This window comes from Bombina bombina, chromosome 2 (genome assembly GCF_027579735.1).
Source record: "Bombina bombina isolate aBomBom1 chromosome 2, aBomBom1.pri, whole genome shotgun sequence".
Lineage (NCBI taxonomy): Eukaryota > Metazoa > Chordata > Amphibia > Anura > Bombinatoridae > Bombina > Bombina bombina.
In genome coordinates this window covers 680,167,495-680,187,948 of record NC_069500.1, presented here as the reverse complement: position 1 = coordinate 680,187,948, position 20,454 = coordinate 680,167,495, and the positions used below count along the sequence as shown (strand labels likewise).

The following is a 20,454-nucleotide window of genomic DNA, read 5'->3' as shown; positions in this document are numbered from 1 at the left end:
GACAGAGAGAGTTGAATGTTGGGATTTAAGTAAATCATTTGTGATATTCGAGTATAATCCCTGCACCATTGATTCAGCATACAAAGCTGCAGAGGTCTCATATGAAAACGAACAAAGGGGATTGCGTCTGATGCTGCTGTCATGAGACCTAAAACTTCCATGCACAGAGTCATGGACACTGAATCTATTTGGAAACCTAAAAAGGTGACCCTTGTCTGAGGAATCAAGAAATTCTTTGGTAAATTGATCCTCCCACCATGACTTTGAAGAAACAACACTAGTTGATTTGTGTGAGATTCTGCTAAATGAAAAGATTGAGCTAGAACCAAGATATCGTCCAGATAAGGAAACACCACAATACCCTGGTCTCTGAATACAGATAAAAGGGCACCGAGAACCTTTGAAAAAATTCTTGGAGCTGTCGCTAGGCCAAATGGAAGAGCGACAAATTGGTAATGCTTATCTAGAAAAGAGAATCTCAGAAACCGATAGTGATCTGGATGAATCGGAATGTGAAGATAAGCGTTCTGTTGTGGACATGTAATGACCTTGCTGAACAAAAGGCAGAATAGTCCTTATAGTCACCATCTTGAAAGTTGGGACCCTTACAAAACGATTCAAAACTTCAGACCGACTTTCTTTGGGACAATGAATAGATTTGAATAAAAGCCCAGACCCTGTTCCTGAAGCGGGACTGGTATAATGACCCCTGAAAGCTCCAGATCTGAAACACACTTCAAAATAGCCTGAGCTTTCACAGTATTTGTTGGAACATTAGAGATATTTAATCTTCTCACAGGAGGTCTTATTCTGAAACCTATTTGATACCCTTGAGAAACAATGCTCTAAATCCACTGATTCTGAATGGAATCTGCCCAAATACTTTGAAATAATTTCTATCTGCCCCCCACCAGTTGAACTGGATTGAGGGCCGCACCTTCATGCAGTCTTGGGAGCTGGCTTTGGCTTTTTATAAGGCTTGGATTTATTCCAACTTGAAGATGGCTTCCAATTGGAACCAGAGTCCTTAGGGGAAGAAGTGGTTTTCTGTTCTCTATTCTGAGGAAAGGAACAAAACCGATTAGAAGCTTTAAATTTACCCTTAGACTTCTTATCTTGGGGCAAAAAAACTCCTTCCCCACAGTGATAGTGGAAATAATAGAATCCAACTGAGAACCAAATAAACTATTACCCTGGAACGAGAGAGATAGTAATCTAGATTTAGATACCATATCAGCATTCCATGATTTAAGCCATAAAGTTCTTCTAGCTAGAATAACTGAAGACATAGATTTAACATCAATCTTGATGATATCAAAAATAGCATCACAGATAAAATGATTAGCATGTTGAAGCAAACGAACAATGCTACAAAAATCAGAATCTGTTTCTTGATTTGCTAAAATTTGATGCAGCCGCAACATCAGCCATAGAAATGGCAAGCCTGAGAATATAGCCAGAATGTAAATATGCTTTCCTTAGATAGGATTCAATCTTCCTATCTAAAGGATCCTTAAAAGAAGTACTATCTTCCATAGGAATAGTAGTACGCTTGGCAAGAGTAGAAATAGCCCCATCAACCTTAGGGACTTTTTCCCAAAACTCCAAATTAGCCGTTGGTAAAGGATATAACTTCTTAAACCTAGAAGAAGGACCAGACTTAGTCCATTCTTTAGCAATCACATCAGAAACGGCATCTGGAACAGGAAAAACCTCAGGAGTAATCACAAGAGGTTTAAAACAGAATTTAAATGCTTACTAGATTTGTTATCAAGAGGATGTGACTCCTCAATGCCCAAAGTAACTAATACTTCTTTCAACAAAGACCGAATATATTCAATCTTAAAAATATAAGAATATTTATCAACTTCATTGTCTGTAGTATGATCTTCTGAACCAGAGAGATCCTCTTCAGAGGAGGATATTTCAGTATGTTGTCGGTCATCACAAATTTTATCAGTTTTATGAGAAATTTTAAAAGACCATTTACGTTTATTAGAAGGTGAAATAGCAGACATAGCCTTCTGTATTGCATCAGCAATATAATTTTTCATATCAAAAGAGATATCATGTACATTAGATGTTGAGGGAACAACAGACACTGTACTAGTACTAATAGAAACATTATCGGCATGACAACTGTTACATAATATAGCTAGAGATATCATCTCAGCTAGCTTACAACAGATACACTTAGCTTTGGTAGAACTGTGTTCATTCATCATGGTTCCTACAGCAGCTTCTGAGACAGGATCAGACTGTGACACCTTGCAAAATGCAAAAGAAAAAATAACATTTAAACAAAATATCCAATTTCCTCATATAGCAGTTTCAAGAATGGGAAAAAATGCATATGCAAAATAAGCAGAAAAGCAAACAGCATAGCCCTCTAGAATATAAAGAGAGCAGGGAGCATAAAGGAAGTGGGGTAATATAATAAAAAAAAAATATGGAGCCAAGTATGACGCATGATGCGAAGTGAAATTTTTTTGGCGCCAATAAACATCCAGAAATGACGCAACTCGCGTCATAAAAAGCGCGACTTTGTTGCCAAACAATCTAATGTCAATAAAGACGCAGGAAATTACGAAACTTGTGACACTATAGACGCAAATTTGCACACAAAAAAATTTGCGCCAAAAATTACGCAATAAATAATAGCATTTTGCGAGCCTAGATTTGCCCGTGAAATTTAAGGAAAAACAAGTCAAATTGGAAAAAAGACTAAACCCCAGGTAAGAAAATAACTTCCTAAAACATGATTCTCAGATTGAAACTGTTAGACTGCAAAGAGAAATATACAAAGACCTGACTCATGGCAAATATAAGTAAATACATATATTTAAAATTTTATATTAATACATAAAGTGCCAAACATAGCTGAGAGTGTCTTAAATAATGATACATACTTACCGTAGACACCCATCCACATATCGCAGACAGCCAAACCAGTACTGAAATCTATCAGCAGAGGTAATGGTATAAGAGTATATCGTCGATCTGAAAAAGGAAGGTAGGAGATGAATCCCTACGACTGATAACAGAGAACCCTTGAAAAGATTTCCTATGAGTGAAACCATAAAAATCAACAGGCAATACTCTCTTCACATCCCGCTGACAAACACTGTACTCTGAGAGGAATTGTGCTTCAGAATGCTTAGAAGCGCTTATCATAGAAGAAATCATAAAAATCAAGCACAAACTTACTTCACCACCTCCATAGGAGGCAAAGTTTGTAAAAACTGAAGTATGTGTGTGGTGGGAGGTGTATTTATAGGCATTCTGAGGTTTGGGAAACTTTGCCCCCTTCTGGTAGGATTGTATATCCCATACGTCACTAGCTCATGGACTCTTGCCATTTACATGCAAGAAAGATAGATTATCCCTTTATTACTCATTCCCCAGTTTTGCACAAACAACACAGTTATATAAAAATATGTTTTACCTCTGTGACTACCTTGTATCTAAGCCTCTGCAGACTGCCCCCTTATCTTAGGGCTGTTTACGGCTTGCATTTTAACCAATCAGTGTGTTCTCATTTGTAACTACACAGGAGTGAGCACAGTGTTATCTATATGGTACACATTGACTAGCTCTGTCTTGCTGTGAAGAGCTTATACAATGGACTGAGATAAAGGCAACCTGCAGGGGCTTAATAGCACCTATGGAATGGGTACAAAAGGTGATATCTATCTTTTTAAACAATAACATTTTTGGATTCGACTGTCCCTTTAAGTTCCTACAATTTCCTTTAGCAGACTAAGGGTAGAAGTAATGAATCATTCCTATTTAGTACTGTTAACATTTTCAGTTGCTATCATTAGTATATTTCCTTCTCTTTGTTAATTATTTTCTGCTTAATATCTTAAGGCAAATTCAGAGAGAAAGCCTCAATTCTTCATAAAATGGCAAAAAAGAAATGCCAAGTGGACGACAGTGAAAGATTTAATGGAGCTGCTAGCTATGTTGGTGAGTACCTCATGTATAACTTGCTTAGCTTTTTGTAATCAACGTATACAACTTTCAAATAATTAATATTATTCTGAATAACATTTTAGAAGTAGTTAAAAACACTAATACACGTTCACTAAGATAGAAAGATCTCCACAGCCAGATCTCTCCAGTTCTGTATTATACTATGAAATATATCATACTTTATCAAACCTACTAAATAACATGGTTGTGCCAAGATCCTGTTTTATAAGTTATGCTTTCATATCATAGTGGGGTCCTTTAGAAAAAATGTATCTAATGATTTTCTATTGAAAATTACCACAACAGTCTATGGGGATTTTTGTCGATAAATCATTTGATGTAATCAACCCCTATGTTTTTAACCCACAAAAATAACTGTGGGTCAATTCCCATCCTAGTGATCCAGTTTATTGGTGGGTTTTCAGCTCCCACTCTATATTTTACAAGCTCTGAGTGATCACAATCCAAGAGATAACGTTTCCATAGTGGGAAAAGTTTAGATAGGATCTGAGCAGGTAATGAAAAAAACTGATAACTGTTCCTGTTTTACAAAATTAGCAAAAAAACAGAAAAGAAAAATAGGAGTTGACCCGCAAGTGGCCTCTCCAGGAAGTGAGTGACCAAAGCACATTTTTTTACTGGAAGCAAGAGGTGTTTAGTGCCTCATTAAACTCATTTTAATAAAACCATAAAACAAAATGTATTTTCTAAAGAATTTGAATAATAATGAGGAGTCTCAGTGATTCTGACATATTTATGACTTCTTAAATTAATATTTATTCCACTCCACCAGAAGGGCAGGCGGATGAGGTTTGCTATCATGAACCTCGTCAGCCCAGACTCGTGGTGCTGCTTGTTCAATGCTGCACCCTGCTCATGCAGGGCCAATCGCACACAAGATGGAGCTGTCAATCATCCTTATAGGATCTGATCGAGATTATTGAAATACTCCACAGTTTAGGTGCTACTTAACTGGCATTTCAGGCTCGCTCAAATGAACCTGAAATGCTGGGGCTTTAAAACTTCGTAAATGGAGCCCTCATTTTTTAAATGTGTTTAATTTAATAGTCTTGACCACTTGGAAAGTCAGTAGTGACCTGCATTATGTTACTTAAACACATATCAGTTTATGTATGTGTGTGCCATTTAATAAGCTGTTATTGTAACCCATAGTGGCTGAGAATCTAATATTTACATTGACAGTAATCCCATCCACAATTCAAATTAAGATAAATGAGTATGAAAACCTAAATTGGTTGCTCTATATATTAACATGCTGCATCTAGCTATGCTATAAAAAGGACAATATTAAAAGGCCCCATGAAACATTAGATATGATACACCAAATACAAATACTACTTGGAATGAATGATATATTTTTTCTCTGTATTTTCTTATTTTCATTGTAGAAAAAGTTGATCTTCCCAATACTGCTAATGTTGAGGTTGAAGTAACACCACCCAAGGAATCTACTGGTCCAGTTCAAAATGGAAATGTCTCTCATACAATTGAAGCTGCAGACTCACAGGTTATATGAATCCTCTTTTATAATTTTTTACTGGAAAGTCATGTAACACTGTGTTTTGTTATGAAATAAAAGCAATTAAAGTAAAGCAAAATAGCATGTTTTCTTCATAAACGGAAAGAATCCACAGCTGCATTCATTACGTTTGTGAAATTCAGAACCTGGCCACCAGGAGGAGGCAAAGATACCCCAGCCAAAGGCTTAACTACCTCTCCCACTTCCCCCATTCCCCAGTTATTTTTTGCCTTTCGTCCCAGGATGTTGGCAGAGAAGTGTGAGAAGTTTCTTTCGATAGTCTCTTATAGAGGGTAGTACTCTTCGAAATGGGACTGGAGTTTTAAGTAGTCCTGTCAGCCTCTCAGTGAGAGCATGGATGAAAGTTAGAGTCCGGAGATGCAGGGAAAGTCTTCCTGCCAAACCATCCCGACTCAGATTAACAACTCCACAAGCAATCAGCGTTGACGAGTTTCACTGCCTGCTTTCTTCTCTCAAGTCCATGGCAGAAGCAATGCTACTATCTGTGACACTTGAAGGGCCGTGTTCCTGTTCCATGGCGTAGATTCCTGTAAGATCGTTTCATTTTACTTTCATCATGGATGTCTTGTAATTTCAACAGTTTATCCGAGAGACTACAGTCTCGCCTGAATAACTTAAATACAGGGTCTCAGTGAGGCTCCTTTTGTATCTTGGAATCAAGGGTTAACATCTTCTGAGGGGGGTTATTGAACAGGGGGGGTTTCAATCATGTTTGTTATATGATTATGTCTGAAATATGTAGTGATATTTGGGCTCATGGCTATTTTGGAACATAACGGCCTGTTGCAAGTGACGCGGCCTTTACTGTCAGGCACACTTTTTCATGGACTGCACGGTACACCTTGTGACCAGGCGTGGTCACGTTTTGGCTCTCCATTCCCACATTCCTGACCGTGTTTCGCTGGTATCTGGTTCATAGGAGGTGGTGAGTGCCCCAGCCATTGTGGGTGTAAGGTGCCGTATCTATTTTTTCTTATTGGTCCATTTTTTATCAATATCCCAGTTATGGGGGATTCTGATTTTTGGAGACAGATGTCTCTGATTCTGATTCTACTTCTTGCGAAGAATATGAATTGGCCTGGGTGATACATGTCCAGCAGTTATGTTCCAAAGGCCGTTTTAGAGTGCTCCGTTCGTCGAGATCGGGGAACCAGGGGCCCGCTGAGCCATCCACCTCTGGGCATTCTGCTTCCTTTGAGGAGCGTTGCCTACAACCAACTCTTACTACGCATGCAGGTAACCCAAACGCGGCTTATCCTTCTCTGGAGGGTGGCCTGTTTCCTCCAGAGGTAAGACACAGTTCCGCATGGCCATATCTTTGGTGCTGGCGCATTTAAATCTCCCAGGAGTGTGTTTAAGATATTGTCCGTGTTCCGTTAACCAGGGCTCATCAGGCGTGGGATCGCCTGGTCCACTTTAGCCCTCTGGGGGATTGACTGTCCCTGAGGCTTCTGGGGGTCAACCTTCGGGGCCAGGGTCTTCGTTTGCCCCGGCGGAGGTAAGTTTTGCCTTTCGTTATAGACTGGCGTGCCTTCGTGTTCTACTGAGGCATGTTTTGTCGTTGCTGGAGGATCCCACTCTTAATGGGGTGGTGGATCATGAGTCTTCCGATGCGAATGGCATGCAGGATTAGACATAAGGGGATGAAGTAATCTTTTTATAATCTTGTTTCTTGAGTATCTTTCCAGTTCTGAGATTGGAAGACTCGGATTCCTATTCGGCTTGTCCTGCGGGAGTATCCATTCTTCCTGGGCGATAACCTACGGGTTGCCTTATCTTTTATTTTTAATCCGGTTAGGATGGATTTTATTTGGATTAAAGCTCTTGTCTGTTATAATATTTTCTTTGGGAATTTTATTCTATGGAATTGATACTCATGATTTTGTGATCGCACTGTTTACTTCTACGAAAGTTATGAGGATGTGTTTTAGTCCTATGTTTGTTGTTTATCTCTCCCTCTTAGGGGGTGACTTGTGTGTCCTTGTCAGTATGGGGCCCTTGGTTTCAGGCTTGTCCTGACTGGGTTCAATTCCTTCTGTTGTAAGGCCTATTTCAGACACGTGGCGCTTGCTATGCCTGGCTGGTCCGGTTAGGGTGACAAGTGGTTCCACTCTTATTTGTTTTTTGTTTTACAAGTTTCAACTAGCATTCCAGGAGGATTTGATGGTCCGTGGTTTGTCTAGGATCATGGAGGATTGTGTTCGGTCCTCATTAGCCTTTCAATCTAGTGATCGGGACTCTGTTGAGATTCGCTCCGACATCCTCTGTTGGTTCCGATTTGGGATCCAGAGTGTTTACTTCCCGTTGTGGGTTAGAAGATGAAGGTTTTAGGTCCTTCGTGCAGCCAGTTCCTGGCAATCTTGCCTTTCAAGGTTCCTCTGGATTATCCTTTTAGGGCTTATTCCCTCTTGCGGTCTCTTCCTTAGGGTCGAGACTGTTTGGACTTCATCCGTTTTTTCTTGGCAGAAGTGAGGGCCATGTCGCTCTTTTCTGCTCCCGGGAGTTCGTAATTCCATATTAGGGATGATAGAATGTTGTGTCCTCCTTTCCTAGCTTTCGCTTAGGGGATGTTTTTCCTGGATTCGGGATGCTCGGCATTCTTCTTCCTTGGGGTGTTCCTCCGGAAGGTTAATCTGAGAGGATTATGGAGACTAGTTTTTTCTCTACTCTCTCTTCGGGTTATCTCTGCTCTTGTAGTTATTTCCCTTAGTTTTGGACTTCGTGAGTGTAGTCCTTGGGGCCTTTGGGTTCTAGAGTAGTTTGCATGACTACGGCCTAGCACATTGTTGGTGGGGAGTTGGCCTCCTGCTAGGGGCATTCTCTTCCCTTTGGTCTGGGAATTTAGGAGTGAGTGATGTGCCCGTTTCTCCAGTCTAACCCGGATATCATCCCCTGTGAGGTCTGAATCTTTAGATGTGGTATCTTTGTGCTCCCTGGAGGTGTCGTTCATTTTAAGACGGCCCTGGGTCCCAGTTATAGGGTTCTTATATCGGATCCTTATGGGCTTATGATCCTGTAGACTGGTTCAGGATGACTCAGTTTTCAATGGGGGCTGAGTTGTCATTAGGAGTGTGCTCCCTTTTAAGGGGATTTTTTCACTGTTGTATCATCGGTGGTGATCTGGATGTTCTTCATTCGGTCTTCAACTGATTAGCCTACTGCCTTTCACATTCCTTGTGGGCATGTGTGCAATATCTTATCTGTGTCCTCCCTTTTAGGGGGATTGATTGTCTCCATCAGTAGTGGGGTCTCCTCTCTTTGGAGGGTTGTGGTCCTCCCTTGGGTGCAGGAGGAACAGGGTTTTTTTGGCATGAGTGAGCGTGGCAGCCTTATCCTCTGAGGGTCGTGTATTTGGCCTTCTCTCAAAGCACTTGTAAAGCACTTGTTCTCGGAGCAAGTACCTTTTATTTAGGTGAGGCAGCAGTCTGGTGCTCTGTGGCTTGTTTGACCAGCTGTTTGGAGAATAGACTCTCTGTGTCGAGACTGTTGAGGAGAGTTGTGCTAGGTCTTTTTAAAGATCTAATTTTGCACTTTTCTCTACCCCAAGTCCTAGGGGGTTCTTCTTGGATGTACCTTATGTTTTGAAGGAGCGAAGGGGTTGGCACCCGAGCTCTGTGGGGGTGGGTAATTTCCTACATTCCCTGGGGGCTTAGGGGTTGGGGTCATTTTTGTTTCCCCTCTCTATCAGATTTGCCTGTCGCTTGGGCTGGTCTTGTGTTTGGAGCAGGATTTGAGATCTGTTGCTCTGCAAATATCGTCCTCGGGCATCGAGATTTGTTGAGCTGAGCCTTCCTTGGGGGCTATGCTTCTTTTCCATGATTAGGATTTTATCGGAAAGACTGGCAGTGTCCACTGGTTAGCTGGATGCCTAGCTAGCTTCCATTTGCATGCATATATTCAAATTTCTAGATTCATCTTCGTATGACAGCAGCGTGCAATGTTGTAACTCTTCAGGTGGTTGCCATCAGGGGTTTCCCTATCTGAGTTGCTGCATGAGGTTACGTTTTTTTAATATTTGGATATTCTGAACTGTTTTAACGGTTTCTGGGGTTCTCGTCTTCAGTTACCTTCCAGGGTGTGGATGCACTTTGTTTGGGAAGATTCTCTTCTGTCTTTCAATCTCTGGGTCTTGGTCCCGTGGATTTTGAGCAAACTAGGGTTGGGCATTGCCTCCCTTTTTCTACAAGACCGGTTGGGTTTCGGTTGATTTGGCCGTCTGGGTTTTTTTTGCCCAGCATTCTTGGGGCTTGTTTGAGCCCTATTTATGGGTTTTGTTTGGGCCCTATTTGGGTTCTTGGGAATCCTTGATGGATGTCTTCTCCGTGTCTTTTCTCCTTTTTGGAGAATACGGCTGTTTGATCACTTTCTCTAGTAAGGGGATTGTTATTTGGAGTTTGACTGACGGTTAATGGTGGCTCTTGGAGGCTGTTGGCTCTTTCGAGTCTAGTTCCTGCAGTCTCTAGCAAGGCTATGGACTATCTGCTGGTCAGTGTCCTTGGGCCTTTTCCTTTTTTTCAAATTTTTTTGTCGGCTTTGGACGAAGCTGGGTTTCTGGAGTAGGGATGTTAGGCTTGGTGCCCTCAGAATGGGCCGCCTTTTGTACCCTCCCGTTTTAGCATTCAGTGTCCTCTATAGCTTTGGTATTGTTTTCCCAAAAGTAATGAATGCAGCTGTGGACTCTTTCCGTTTATGAAGAAAAACATAAATTTTGCTTACCTGATAATTTCATTTTCTTCAGACGGAAAGAGTTCACAGCTCCCCGACCATAATTTTCTGAGGGGGCGTTGGTTATTTTTGTTCTTCTGGCACCTTTTTTCACCCTATGCTTCTTTTACTGTTCCTTGTTCCTCTGCAGAATGACTGGGGATGAGGGAAGTGGGAGGAGTATTTAAGTCTTTGGCTGGAATGTCTTTGCCTCCTCTTGGTGGCCAGGTTCTGAATTTCCCAAAAGTAATGAATGCAGCTGTGGACTCTTTCCGTCTGAAGAAAAGGAAATTATCAGGTAAGCATAATTTATGTTTTTATTTGTAAATTTATTTGTCTAATTATCATAGATTGTTTTTTTGTTTTTAAATCCAGTGATACTATTGTATTTACAGAATAATTTCTCTTTCAAAGGTGATAACACAAAAAACTAAAACATAAAGAATAAATTGTTATTTCATGTGCTGTCACTTTTGAATGGGAAGTGATTTATAGGTAAGAGGAACATGTTCCTTGATCTTAAAGATATATGAAACCCAAAACTTTTCTGTCATGGTTCTGATAGAGCATATAATTTTAAAGAATATTTTCAATTTACTTCTATTATCTAATTTGCTTTGTTCTTTTGGTATTCTTTGTTTAAAAGCATACCTAGGTAGGCTGAGGAGCTGGGAGCTAGCTGATGATTGGTGGCTGCACATATATGCCTCTTGTAATTAATTTACCAATGTGTTTAGCTAGCTCCTAGTAGTACTTTTCTGCTCCTTCAATAAAGGATACAAAAATAATGAAAATTGATAATATAAGTACATTAGAAAGTTAATTAAAAAGTTATGCTCTATCTGAATTATGTTCATTTAAGCTTATTTTCTCTTGTGGCAACACATACCACAGGAAATAGGGCAGCACATAGGTCTTAAAGGGACATCAAACCCAACATTTTTCTTTCATGATTCAGACAGAGAATACAATTTTAAACAACTTTCCAATTTACTTCTTGCTTAATTATCTTGGTATCCTTTGTTAAAGAAGCAGCATTGCTCTTCTGAGAGCTAGCAGAACACATCAGGTGAGCCAATAACATGAGGCACATATGTGCAACCACCAATCAGCAGCTCCTGAGCCTACCTACTGTACATCTCAATATCTCTTTGTAAAAAACGTTTACCTCAAAATGTAATCAACTTTCAGTAGTAAATGCTCTGTGAACAGCTGCACGTTGGAAAATAAAAACAGTCAATCAACTTCATCAGTGCTTTACTGTGATCTCATGAGTTTTCACTGAAATCTCGCATGAGTTTATAGTAAACGTCCTTAAATTGAGGAGTGAAATAACATGACTGTGTCTGCACATGCACGCTCCTTTGCAATTCCCGGGGCTAGCATTCTGATTGGCTGCTTAAAGTCCCTTTACAATTGGATTTGGCTAGTGAGGAAATTTTGAGGTAAAATATCTTCCCCTTTTACATAGAGATGTTCAGGAGATATTTTCTAGTTGGCTTTTTCCAGCTATGCTACATCACTTTCAAGTACTTCAACATTTGGGTATCAAGGAGAAATATGGTTTCCGCTGTATTTTTCAGAATACTCTTCAGGTGTTAAAGGGACACTAAACACTAAAGGTATCTAAAGGACAGTTGTTGCACATGTGCAATGATGTTAGCACCAGAATGTAGGGGCAGCACAGATGACTAGAGGGAGGTGTGACATAACCTCAATACTATGCTTATAAAATTTATTTAGGGCAAATTACAAGTGGTGTGCTATTTAGTGCTCTTGCTCAAGTGTAAACTTGCTAAAAGTAATCTTTTTGCGTTTGCAGGTTAGCGCATACATTACAAGTAAAAAGTAAAATTTTTGCGCTAGAGCGAAACCCTATGCGCAATAACTTACGGGACCACTGTAACACATTCGCCCCATAGAGTTCAATTGAGAGCATAAAGAAAAAAGCTAACTTATCGCTCGCCAAACCCAACAGGAGTTATAAATATTTCACATTCCAACGATCTTCACATACAGGATTATGCTATTTTTATTGTAAATACATATCTCTATATATCTGTGTATACTTATACATGTATATCTATTTTTATAGATATATACGGCTAGATTTAGAGTTTTGTCGGTAAGGACCCGGGTAGCTAACGCCGGCTTTTTTCTGGCCGCACCATAAAAATAACTCTGGTATTGAGAGTCCACATAAAGGCTGCGTTAGGCTCCAAAAAAGGAGCGTAGAGCATATTTAACGCAGCTTCAACTCTCGATACCAGAGTTGCTTACGGACGCGGCCAGCCTCAAAAACGTGTTAGTGCACGATTCCCCCATAGGAAACAATGGGGCTGTTTGAGCTGGAAAAAAACCTAACACCTGCAAAAAAGCCGCGTTCAGCTCCTAACGCAGCACCATTGTTTCCTATGGGGAAACACTTCCTACGTCTGCACCTAACACTCTAACATGTACCCCGAGTCTAAACACCCCTAACCTTACACTTATTAACCCCTATTCTGCCGCCCCCGCTATTGCTGACCCCTGCATATTATTATTAACCCCTAATCTGCCGCTCCGTAAACCGCCACTACTTACATTATCCCTATGTACCCCTAATCTGCTGCCCCTAACACCGCCGACCCCTATATTATATTTATTAACCCCTAATCTGCCCCCCTCAACGTCGTCCTCCACCTGCCTACACTTATTAACCCCTAATCTGCCGACCGGACCTGAGCGCTACTATAATAAAGTTATTAACCCCTTATCCGCCTAACTAACCCTATAATAAATAGTATTAACCCCTAATCTGCCCTCCCTAACATCGCCGACACCTAACTTCAATTATTAACCCCTAATCTGCCGACTGGAGCTCACCGCTATTCTAATAAATGTATTAACCCCTAAAGCTAAGTCTAACCCTAACACTAACACCCCCCTAAATTAAATATAATTTTAATCTAACGAAATTAATTATCTCTTATTAAATAAATTATTCCTATTTAAAGCTAAATACTTACCTGTAAAATAAATCCTAATATAGCTACAATATAAATTATAATTATATTATAGCTATTTTAGGATTAATATTTATTTTACAGGTAACTTTGTAATTATTTTAACCAGGTACAATAGCTATTAAATAGTTAAGAACTATTTAATAGCTACCTAGTTAAAATAATAACAAAATTATCTGTAAAATAAATCCTAACCTAAGTTACAATTAAACCTAACACTATACTATCATTAAATTAATTAAATAAAATACCTACAATTACCTACAGTTAAACCTAACACTACACTATCAATACATTAATTAAATACAATACCTACAAATAACTACAATGAAATAAACTAACTAAAGTACAAAAAATAAAAAAGAACTAAGTTACAAAAAATAAAAAAATATTTACAAACATAAGAAAAATATTACAACAATTTTAAACTAATTACACCTACTCTAAGCCCCCTAATAAAATAACAAAGACCCCCAAAATAAAAAATGCCCTACCCTATTCTAAATTACTAAAGTTCAAAGCTCTTTTACCTTACCAGCCCTGAACAGGGCTTTTTGCGGGGCATGTCCCAAGAAGTTCAGCTCTTTTGCCTGTAAAAAAAAACACATACAATACCCCCCCCCCCAACATTACAACCCACCACCCACATACCCCTAATCTAACCCAAACCCCCCTTAAATAAACCTAACACTAAGCCCCTGAAGATCATCCTACCTTGTCTTCACCTCACCGGGTATCACCGATCGGTCCTGGCTCCAAAATCTTCATCCAACCCAAGCGGGGGCTGGCGATCCATCATCCGGTGGCTGAAGAGGTCCAGAAGAGGCTCCAAAGTCTTCATCCTATCCGGGAAGAAGAGTAGATCTGGACCGGCAACCATCATCTTCCAAGCGGCATCTTCTATCTTCATCCGATGAGGACCGGCTCCATCCTGAAGACCTCCACTGCGGACCCATCTTCATTCGGCGACGTCCAACTGAAGAATGACGGTTCCTTTAAGGGACGTCATCCAAGACCGGATCAGCCAATCGGATTGATCTTGATTCTGATTGGCTGATTCCATCAGCCAATCAGAATATTCCTACCTTAATTCCGATTGGCTGATAGAATCCTATCAGCCAATCGGAATTCGAGGGACGCCATCTTGGATGACGTCCCTTAAAGGAACCGTCATTCTTCAGTTGGACGTCGCCGGATGAAGATGGGTCCGCGGTGGAGGTCTTCAGGATGGAGCCGGTCCTCATCGGATGAAGATAGAAGATGCCGCTTGGAAGATGATGGTTGCCGGTCCGGATCTACTCTTCTTCCCGGATAGGATGAAGACTTTGGAGCCTCTTCTGGACCTCTTCAGCCACCGGATGATGGATCGCCAGCCCCCGCTTGGGTTGGATGAAGATTTTGGAGCCAGGACCGATCGGTGATACCCGGTGAGGTGAAGACAAGGTAGGATGATCTTCAGGGGCTTAGTGTTAGGTTTATTTAAGGGGGGTTTGGGTTAGATTAGGGGTAATTGGGTGGTGGGTTGTAATGTTGGGGGGGGGGTATTGTATGTTTTTTTTTACAGGCAAAAGAGCTGAACTTCTTGGGGCATGCCCCGCAAAGGGCCCTGTTCAGGGCTGGTAAGGTAAAAGAGCTTTGAACTTTAGCAATTTAGAATAGGGTAGGGCATTTTTTATTTTGGGGGTCTTTGTTATTTTATTAGGGGGCTTAGAGTAGGTGTAATTAGTTTAAAATTGTTGTAATATTTTTCTTATGTTTGTAAATATTTTTTAATTTTTTGTAACTTAGTTCTTTTTTATTTTTTGTACTTTAGTTAGTTTATTTCATTGTAGTTATTTGTAGGTATTGTATTTAATTAATGTATTGATAGTGTAGTGTTAGGTTTAATTGTAGGTAATTGTAGGTATTTTATTTAATTAATTTAATGATAGTATAGTGTTAGGTTTAATTGTAACTTAGGTTAGGATTTCTTTTACATGTAATTTTGTAATTATTTTAACTATTTTAGCAATTAAATAGTTATTAACTATTTAATAGCTATTGTACCTGGTTAAAATAAATACAAAGTTACCTGTAAAATAAATATTAATCCTAAAATAGCTATAATATAATTATAATTTATATTGTAGCTATATTAGGATTTATTTTACAGGTAAGTATTTAGCTTTAAATAGGAATAATTTATTTAATAAGAGTTAATTAATTTCGTTAGATTTAAATTATATTTAAGTTAGGGGGGTGTTAGTGTTAGGGTTAGACTTAGCTTTAGGGGTTAATACATTTATTAGAATAGCGGTGAGCTCCGGTCGGCAGATTAGGGGTTAATAATTGAAGTTAGGTGTCGGCGATGTTAGGGAGGGCAGATTAGGGGTTAATACTATTTATTATAGGGTTAGTGAGGCGGATTAGGGGTTAATAACTTTATTATAGTAGCGGTGCGGTCCGCTCGGCAGATTAGGGGTTAATAAGTGTAGGCAGGTGGAGGCGACGTTGAGGGGGGCAGATTAGGGGTTAATAAATATAATATAGGGGTTGGCGGTGTTAGGGGCAGCAGATTAGGGGTACATAAGGATAACTTAAGTAGCGGCGCTTTGCGGTCGGCAGATTAGGGGTTAATTATTGTAGGTAGCTGGTTGCGACGTTGTGGGGGGCAGGTTAGGGGTTAATAAATATAATATAGGGGTCGGCGGTGTTAGGGGCAGCAGATTAGGGGTACACAAGGATAACGTAGGTGGCGGTCGGCAGATTAGGGGTTAAAAAAATTAAATCGAGTGGCGGCGATGTGGGGGGGGCCTCGGTTTAGGGGTACATAGGTAGTTTATGGGTGTTAGTGTACTTTAGAGTACAGTAGTTAAGAGCTTTATGAACCGGCGTTAGCCCAGAAAGCTCTTAACTACTGACTTTTTTCTGCGGCTGGAGTTTTGTCGTTAGAATTCTAACGCTCACTTCAGACACGACTCTAAATACCGGAGTTAGAAAAATCCCATTGAAAAGATAGGATACGCAATTGACGTAAGGGGATCTGCGGTATGGAAAAGTCGCGGCTGAAAAGTGAGCGTTAGACCCTTTTTTGAGTGACTCCAAATACCGGAGGTAGCCTAAAACCAGCATTAGGAGCCTCTAACGCTGGTTTTCACGGCTACCGCCAAACTCTAAATCTAGGCCATAGTTTTTTATATATATATATATATATATATATATATATATATATATATATATTACATTAACATTATCAGATATATATAGAACTATATATTTAGTGATTAAAAAAAATTATATCTGAAGAACGTAGGAATGTAAACCTATAGATACTGTAAAAAAAATTATATATATATATATATATATATATTATATTGATTATTTAAAAAAAAAATTACAGAATCTATAATAATGTTTAATTATTGTGTATTTAATATTTCAATAACACACCTTAAGAAAACATACACCTAGATTACGAGTTTTGCGTTAACAGGGGTGCGATACTAATGAGCAGTTTAAGCTCACCGCTCACTTGCAGACAGCGCTGGTATTACGGGCTTTTACAAACCTGGCGTTAGCCGCAAAAAAGTGAGCGAAGAGCAAAATTTAGCTCCACATCTCACCTCAATACCAGCGCTGCTTACGGAAGCGGTGAGCTGGTAAAACGTGCTTGTGCATGATTTCCCCTTAGGAATCAATGGGGGAGAGCCGGCTGAAAAAAAAAACTAACACCTGGAAAAAAGCAGCGTTCAGCTTCTAATGCAGCCCCATTGATTCCTATGGGGAAATACTTTTTATGTCTACACCTAACACCCTAACATGAACCCTGAGTCTAAACACCCCTAATCTTACACTTATTAACACCTAATCTGCCGCCCATGACATCACCGACACCTGCATTATATTATTAACCCCTAATCTGCCGCTCCATACACCGCCACCACCTACATTATAGTTATGAACCCCAAATATGCTGCCCCCAAGATCGCCAATCCCTACATTATATTTATTAACCCCTAATCTGCCACCCCCAATGTCACCGCAACCTAACTACATTTATTAACCCCTAATCTGCTGCCCACAATTTCGCCACCACTATAATAAAGATATTAACCCCTAAACCTAAGTCTAACCCTAACCCCCCCTAACTTAAATATAATGTAAATAAATCTAAATAAAATTACTACAATTCACTAAATTATTCCTATTTAAAACTAAATACTTACCTATAAAATAAACCCTAAGCTAGCTACAATATAACTAATAGTTACATTGTAGCTATCTTAGGGTTTATTTTTTATTTTACAGGCAACTTTGTATTTATTTTAACTAGGTACATTAGTTATTAAATAATTATTAACTATTTAATAACTTTCTAGTTAAAATAAAGACAAATTTACCTGTAAAATAAAACCTAACCTAGGTTACACTAACACCTAAAACTACACTATAATTAAATTAATTACCTAAACTAAATACAATTAATTACAATTTTAAAAAATTATCTAAAGTACGAAAAAAAACACTAAATTACAGAAAATAATAAAATAATTACAAGATTTTTAAACTAATTACACCTATTCTATTCCCCCTAACAAAATAAAAAAGCACCCCAAAATAAAAAAAAAATGCCCTACCCTACACTAAATTACAAATAGCCCTTAAAAGGGCCTTTTGTGGGGCATTGCCCTAAAGTAATCAGCTCTTTTACCTGTAAAAAAAAAATTACACATACCCCCCCCAACATTAAAACCCACCAGCCACATAACCAACCCTACTCTAAAACCCACCCAATACCCCCTTGAAAAACCTAACACTAACCCCTTGAAGATCACCCTGCCGTGAGACGTCTTCACCCAACCGGGCAGAAGTGGTCCGCCAGACGGGCAGAAGTCTTCATCCAAGCTGGGCAGAAGAGGTCCTCCAGACGGGCAGAAGTCTTCATCCAAGCTTGGCAGAAGAGGTCCTCCAGACGGGCAGAAGTCTTCATCCAGCCGGCATCTTCTATCTTCATCCATCCGGCGCGGAGCGACTCCATCTTCAAGACATCCGACGTGGAGCATCCTTCTTGGCTGACGACTAAAGACGAATGAAGGTTCCTTTAAGTGACGTCTTCCAGGATGTCGTCCCTTCAATTCCTATTGGCTGATAGAATTTTATCAGCCAATCGGAATTAAGGTAGGAAAAATCCTATTGGCTGATGCAATCAGCCAATAGGATTGAAGTTCAATCCTATTGGCTGATCCAGTCAGCCAATAGAATGCGAGCTCAATCCTATGTAATTATTTGTAATGTAATTGTAATTATTTTATTATTTTCTGTAATTTAGTGTTTTGTTTTTTTCATAGTTTAGATAATTTTTTTAAATTGTAATTAATTTTATTTAGTTTAGGTAATTAATTTAATTATAGTGTAGTGTTAGGTGTTAGTGTAACTTAGGTTAGGTTTTATTTACAGGTAAATTTGTATTTATTTTAACTAGGTAGTTATTAAATAGTTAATAACTACTTAATAACTATTGTACCTAGTTAAAATAAATACAAAGTTGCCTGTAAAATAAAAATAAACCCTAAGATAGCTACAATGTAACTATTAGTTATATTGTAGCTCACTTAGGGTTTATTTTATAGGTAAGTATTTAGTTTTAAATAGGAATTATTTAGTGAATTGTAGTAATTTTATTTAGATTTATTGTAATTATATTTAAGTTAGGGGGGTTAGGGTTAGACTTAGGTTTAGGGGTTAATACATTTAATATAGTGGCGGCGACATTGGGGGCGGCATATTAGGGGTTAATAAATGTAGGTAGGTGTCGGCGATGTTAGGGCCGGCAGATTAGGGGTTAATAATATTTAAATAGTGTTTGTGATGCGGGAGTGCGGCGGTTTAGGGGATAATATGTTTATTATAGTTGCGGCGATGTCCGGTTCTGCAGATTAGGTTAAAAAATGTATTTTAGTGTTTACGATGTGGGTACCTCAGTTTAGGGGATAATAGGTAGTTTATGGGTGTTAGTGTACTTTTTAGCACTTTAGTTAAGAGGTTTATGCTACGGCGTTGTAGTGTAAAACTCTTAAAAATAGGATATGCAATTGATGTAAGTGGATTTGCGGTATTTCTGAGTCTGGCCAAAAAAGTGAGCGGTACACCTGTACCTGTAAGACTCGTAATACCAGCGGGCGTTAAAAAGCAGTGTTGGGACCGGCCAACACTGCTTTTTAACCCTAACACACAACTCGTAATCTAGCCGTAAGTTTTCATATGCACTAATTCCTATTTTTTTTAACACTGGGAATTTTTTTTAAATTTTTATTATTAAATGTATATTTCTCTATATATATGATAATGCTAATGCAAAAGATATGTCTATACATATATATAAATATAGTATATATCTATAGAAATAGATATACAGATAAAGGTATATACAGATATAGATATAGAAATATGCATTTAGAATAAAAATAACATTCCTGTATGTGAAGAGCATTGAAATGTGAAATATTTACAGCAAATACAAAGTAAAACACATTAAATATTATTATGAAACATATATAAATAAAAAAAGAGAAGCGCTCAACCTGGGAACAAACAATAGTATAATAGCTTGTTCTATGGCTAGTTACCACCCAAGAAGCAGCCTCTTTTTGCTCAACATGTGCCTTTCACAGAGAAGAACTTTCCTGAAGCATATCAGTCTGATCCTGACTTAACAGTACAGCCCAGCCCCAAAATACCAGGCAATCCCTCTCTGAACGAGAGAAACAGCAAAACCCCAAACGTACGTTTCGGCCTAGTGTGGGCCTCGTCAGTGAGATGCAGCCATATCCCTCTAGGCACACTAAGCAATGGGTCCATGTCTGGATTCCTGCATCACACTTAGGGAGACTTGCATAATATAATTTGCATAAATAAAATAGAGAACCTGGGAACAAACAATAGTATAATAGCTTGTTCTATAGCTAGTTACCACCCAAGAAGCAGCCTCTTTTTGCTCAACATGTGCCTTTCACAGAGAAGAACTTTCCTGAAGCATATCAGTCTGATCCTGACTTAACAGTACAGACCAGCCCTGAAATACCAGGCATAAAATACTTTTTAAATTGAATTCCAGCACATATTACTGTGCAGCATATAACAGGAATCAGGGTTTGGTGTTATACATAATTTACTCAGCCTTTTCTGATTTCAAAAAGAAAATTAAAGGATGTAAAAAAAAATAAACCTGGA

At 39.0% G+C, this 20,454-nt stretch overlaps 1 protein-coding gene across 1 annotated transcript in view; it reads left to right on the top strand.

The window, feature by feature from the left end:
• The window catches only part of SLC24A2 (solute carrier family 24 member 2), a 656,915-nt gene that overhangs the window by 551,273 nt on the left and 85,188 nt on the right, over nucleotides 1–20,454 (top strand). Inside the window, exons 7-8 of the mRNA XM_053702654.1 lie at nucleotides 3,871–3,969; nucleotides 5,385–5,503. Coding sequence (XP_053558629.1) covers nucleotides 3,871–3,969; nucleotides 5,385–5,503 — 218 coding nt within the window. The remainder of the gene's footprint in view (nucleotides 1–3,870; nucleotides 3,970–5,384; nucleotides 5,504–20,454) is intronic.